The sequence below is a fragment of the Odontomachus brunneus genome, unplaced genomic scaffold (genome assembly GCF_010583005.1).
Source record: "Odontomachus brunneus isolate Ranch 3 - 2012 unplaced genomic scaffold, Obru_v1 Obru_scaffold_203, whole genome shotgun sequence".
In the NCBI taxonomy this organism is placed as follows: domain Eukaryota; kingdom Metazoa; phylum Arthropoda; class Insecta; order Hymenoptera; family Formicidae; genus Odontomachus; species Odontomachus brunneus.
This window is the reverse complement of record NW_022639653.1, coordinates 96,002-100,181: the sequence shown is the minus strand read 5'-3', so window position 1 is coordinate 100,181 and position 4,180 is coordinate 96,002. Positions and strand designations below refer to the sequence as shown.

The window sequence follows — 4,180 nt, the reverse complement described above, 5'->3', positions numbered from 1 at the left end:
ATTATGTAATTATTTTATTCTAAATTTTTATTAATATTTTTATTAATATGATATATATTTTTATAAATATATTTATTTTTATTAATATGATTATCTTTTACAAAAAGAAGTAAAAATAAGGTTATGAAAAAACGCAAAATTGCAGTAAAGACAAAAGCAATTAGAGAAATTACTTATTATGTAATTATTTTATTCTAAATTTTTATTAATATTTTTATTAATATGATATATATTTTTATAAATATATTTATTTTTATTAATATGATTATCTTTTACAAAAAGAAGTAAAAATAAGGTTATAAAAAAACGCAAAATTGCAGTAAACCCAAAAGCAATTACGCTAGAGAAATTATTTATTATAATTATGTAATTATTTTATTCTAAATTTTTACTACGATAATATAGTGATTTAGAATCAAACGCAATGTGCCTCGAAATTTCACTTTTTGATTATGCTGATTGAAACTTAGAAATAAAATCAGATATTAGACTCCAAATAATACCATAAAAAATAATATCCAAAAAATATTATACCTGAGATTCGTGAGCAAAAATCTTTATCTGTATCATCAAAATAAAAGATCTATTCGTCCTCTGAAAAGGCAAATTGTTCAATTTGCGATAAATAGGCATTTCTTATTCATTTTCGCAAATACTTTTCGCAAGCACACCGCCATACTCTTCAACTCCGTCTCCTCGATTGTCGCATATAAATCCTCGTTTCGGAGGATTCCTCCTAGAGTTGCGTGAAATCGCGATTGTCAGCTGATTTCTATAACATTTCGCAATTTACCATCGCGATTTTGTACGCGCTCGTTCGCGAAATCATTTTCGATATTTTACTCTGGAGAACCTCGTATTCCCACCTGGAATATTTCTGCGTATTTACTTTCGATAAAGCGACTTGTGCACTCGCTCGTCCGTGTGTTTATCGCATTAATTCTCAATTTCGCTTAATCAACGCGCGCCGCCTACCTTACGCGTGAATTACGATGCGAAGCGGACGCGACCGAACGCAATTACGGCTGCATCATTTCGCCATTTCCGTCGACGGAAAACTCAAATAAATGTCAATCGTCGGGCGTGTAACGCGTCTGTCGCGCACAATAAACAGCTTCGCACGTTCGCGCACGCCATTAACGCGCCGCTAAACGGGAAGCACTCATTCGTTGCAATACTGCGACGCCTGTTCTTTCTCTCCTTGTCGAAATCAATCGATAATTATGTATTCTTTCGAACGAGCGATCATTTTGCCGGCGACAGCGTTCAAATTGACATGAAATGGACTGAAACATAGCTGCCTTCGTTCAATCACTCGACCTCGATGGTTCTCGCTAACAATTGCTGAAAATTTCAAGATGCGTGTCGCAATTCGCGCTATGATCGCGCGGAGAAAATATTGTAATAAAAATTACGTTCCTTTTTACAAACGTTTTTTTATAAAGCTGGACTGTACTGAAGTTGTGGTGTGAATCACTATAAAAACAGAAAATTTGACTTTGATCCATCGAATATATGATATAAAAAACATTCAAGTCATTGTAGTAATTGACAGTAAAGAGTCGAGTATACGTAACATTTTTAAATAAATACATGAGAATTTCGGTCATAATTCTGTATAGTCGAAGATTAGAAAAGTTTCGTTGTAATATTTTCTCCGTGTACGATAAAAAGAAAATCATTAAACGGAAAAGAAACTTTTGCTTGAAACTTTTACCATTCGAAGCACCTACCTGCCTCAGCAAGAACGGCATCGACCTTCTAAAAGTAGCACGCCCGTAATTGTTCCAGCTAATGGACGATGACGGCAACATCGAGACGGCCCTGATTAATTACCTCTTCACCAAGCAGATCGTGAAGCGACTACGCAATCAGCTGGACATCGGCGATCTGCAGCGTAAACGCAGCTACTGGAAGCAGTGCGCCTTCAATGCGGTGTCCTGCTTCGGTAAATAGGCGGCTGCGACCGAGGAAAAGGGAGAGAGAGAGAGAGAGAGAGAGAGAGAGAAAGGGAGAGAGTGAGAGTGAGATACGGGAAGAAAATTATACAAGAGAGATAAGAAAGAAACAGAAACTTTCTTCATCGCGCGATCCTGTCCGATTTTAGGAAGCTTTTTCCTTCGCGATTCCAAGTAGCTGCAAAAATTATTTCATCTGTGTAACTTCATCAGCTGTGTCCTCGAGTCCTCCGCGGCGATTTTCCTTCATGAGATAATCACTGTAAAGAATGAGCGAATAAGCGACTGAGTAATTGAGTGAGACGGCGCAGATGGGAATACAGAAAAAAAAAAAAAAGGAGAAAATGATACAACTAACGTTACGTGTTAGACGCGATTACATATCAGAGGACACGCACCACGTGCCAAGTCTGATTACATTCTCTCTTCCGAATCACCTTGTATTGCCCGCCTGTACCTTGGCTCGCTGTTTGTAACGTCGATATGTTTAATTAATGTAATCGCGTTCGTTGTCAATGTCTCGCCTATGTATGTCAGAGTGCCGCGTCTGTTAATTATTAAACGAACGTAATTGTCCCAATTATAAATATTTTTCTCCTCATCCTCCCGTGTTGATTGACTTCGGTCATTGAAAATACATGACGATCATGCGTCCTGCGAGCGCGCGAGCGAAAAGCCCATTTGCTGCGTTGAATTCATTTTAAATTAACGCTACTCCCACGCGTAAAACGCGTGAAATTCCCTCCGCGAATGTGTGATCAGATCGTCTCGCGGCGGCACTTACGGAATTGAATGCGCTTAATTCGTTTAATCGAACAGCACGGTGCTCGTTACGCCCCGCTCGTTCTTGGCTGCTCATAAAGCTCACAAGTCGGTCGACCGAGAATCACGTCTTTCTCTTCTCGGGAACAATTTCGATAATTTGCACATTTATCTTACGCGGGCGCTTCAACACCACCGGAACGGGAATCGCGATGCCAGCATTTAGTTCCATAACGGAAAAGATGCAGGCTCTTTCGTGCAAAATGGCAGTTCCGGACGAGGAAGTCGACGAGAGGCCGAAGTGCGTAATTATTTGCAGCTAGCGTAAATGTCAAACTCGTAGCAGCGAGACATGAGCCAGACTTTTCGCCTCGATCTGCTCGCAGAAAAATTGCGCTCGCTCCGTAATTACACGGTTACGGTAAGGTCTAATGGGACAGCGCCATCGCGCACGCACACGGAAACGTATACCTTGAACGAGTATCATCAGGGAAAGTCGTATCCGGCGGGACACTTTTATTTCAGTTGGAGAGAAATCATACAAAGTGAACGTCGTGTCGCGTCGCACCGCGTCGTGTCGCTTTGTGACGCGTCGTTGGGGTGCGTACAAATCATTCCTACTGGGTTATCGATGTGTGCAGGGACACTGGCAATAATCGCCCACCAGCTCCACCGCATACGAGCTCTCGTCCTGCTTGCCCGACCGCGCGACAGCCTCCTTCAGCCAAGATACGCTCACGTGCTTGACGGTCTTCGGGAAGTCCGTGAAATCCTGGTGAATAAAAGAACGAGATCTTACAAGCGTGTCAGAGCGGACATTAATGAAGTCGTTGAAGAAATTTGAGAAATGTTTCCTTTCATCATTGTTGCGAGAGCCACACGCAGAAAGGAACCACTCGCCTCCGTCGATGTAACATTTTCGTATGCTTCTCGAGAAATATGCAAGGTCGAGTGGGAAACTTATTCGTTCTTTCTCGTGTGGCTCTCTCGTGCTTTCATTTTTATATATTCTCCTAATATTTTGCTGGGACAAAACTATGCAAAGAACACCCACTCTTTCGCGAAAAGGCCATCTCGTGCTTTAACGAGAAGATCAAGCCATTGTTTGATCAACTTTAATTAATTCTACTTTTGTACCGAGTAAAATCATTAATACAATTCGCAAGATATATATTTAAAATTTTTCATGCAGTCGTTACGTAACTATCTCACAATGCTTAAATTATCGCGAGATATATTCTTCTCCAATGTTTAGCAAAGAAAGAGACGAGTTTAATTGCTAATTCTCGCTTAATTGAACTTAATTAAATTACTACAGGAACACACGTCGACGATGAACATTACAATCGGAGTTGCTTGCGCGTTGCAAGCTCGGTGAAAACAGTGTTAACGAGCCGGGGCTCGCAAAATCGTGACCTTTACGTGTATAAATACGAATCCCATACACCGTATATTTCCAT

At 40.5% G+C, this 4,180-nt stretch overlaps 2 protein-coding genes across 4 annotated transcripts in view; one reads left to right on the top strand and one right to left on the bottom strand.

Annotated features, from left to right (window-relative positions):
- The window catches only part of LOC116852153 (allatostatin C), a 10,746-nt gene extending 8,201 nt beyond the window's left edge, over positions 1-2,545 (top strand). Inside the window, exon 3 of the mRNA XM_032832214.1 lies at positions 1,792-2,545. Coding sequence (XP_032688105.1) covers positions 1,792-1,956 — 165 coding nt within the window. The 3' untranslated portion in view covers positions 1,957-2,545. The remainder of the gene's footprint in view (positions 1-1,791) is intronic.
- A 656-nt stretch (positions 2,546-3,201) lies between these two features.
- Positions 3,202-4,180, bottom strand: part of LOC116852147 (DNA ligase 3) — a 61,102-nt gene continuing 60,123 nt past the window's right edge. For all 3 annotated transcript variants that reach the window (XM_032832201.1, XM_032832202.1, XM_032832200.1), the window contains one exon: positions 3,202-3,492. In XM_032832201.1, coding sequence (XP_032688092.1) covers positions 3,346-3,492 — 147 coding nt within the window. In that variant the 3' untranslated portion in view covers positions 3,202-3,345. The remainder of the gene's footprint in view (positions 3,493-4,180) is intronic.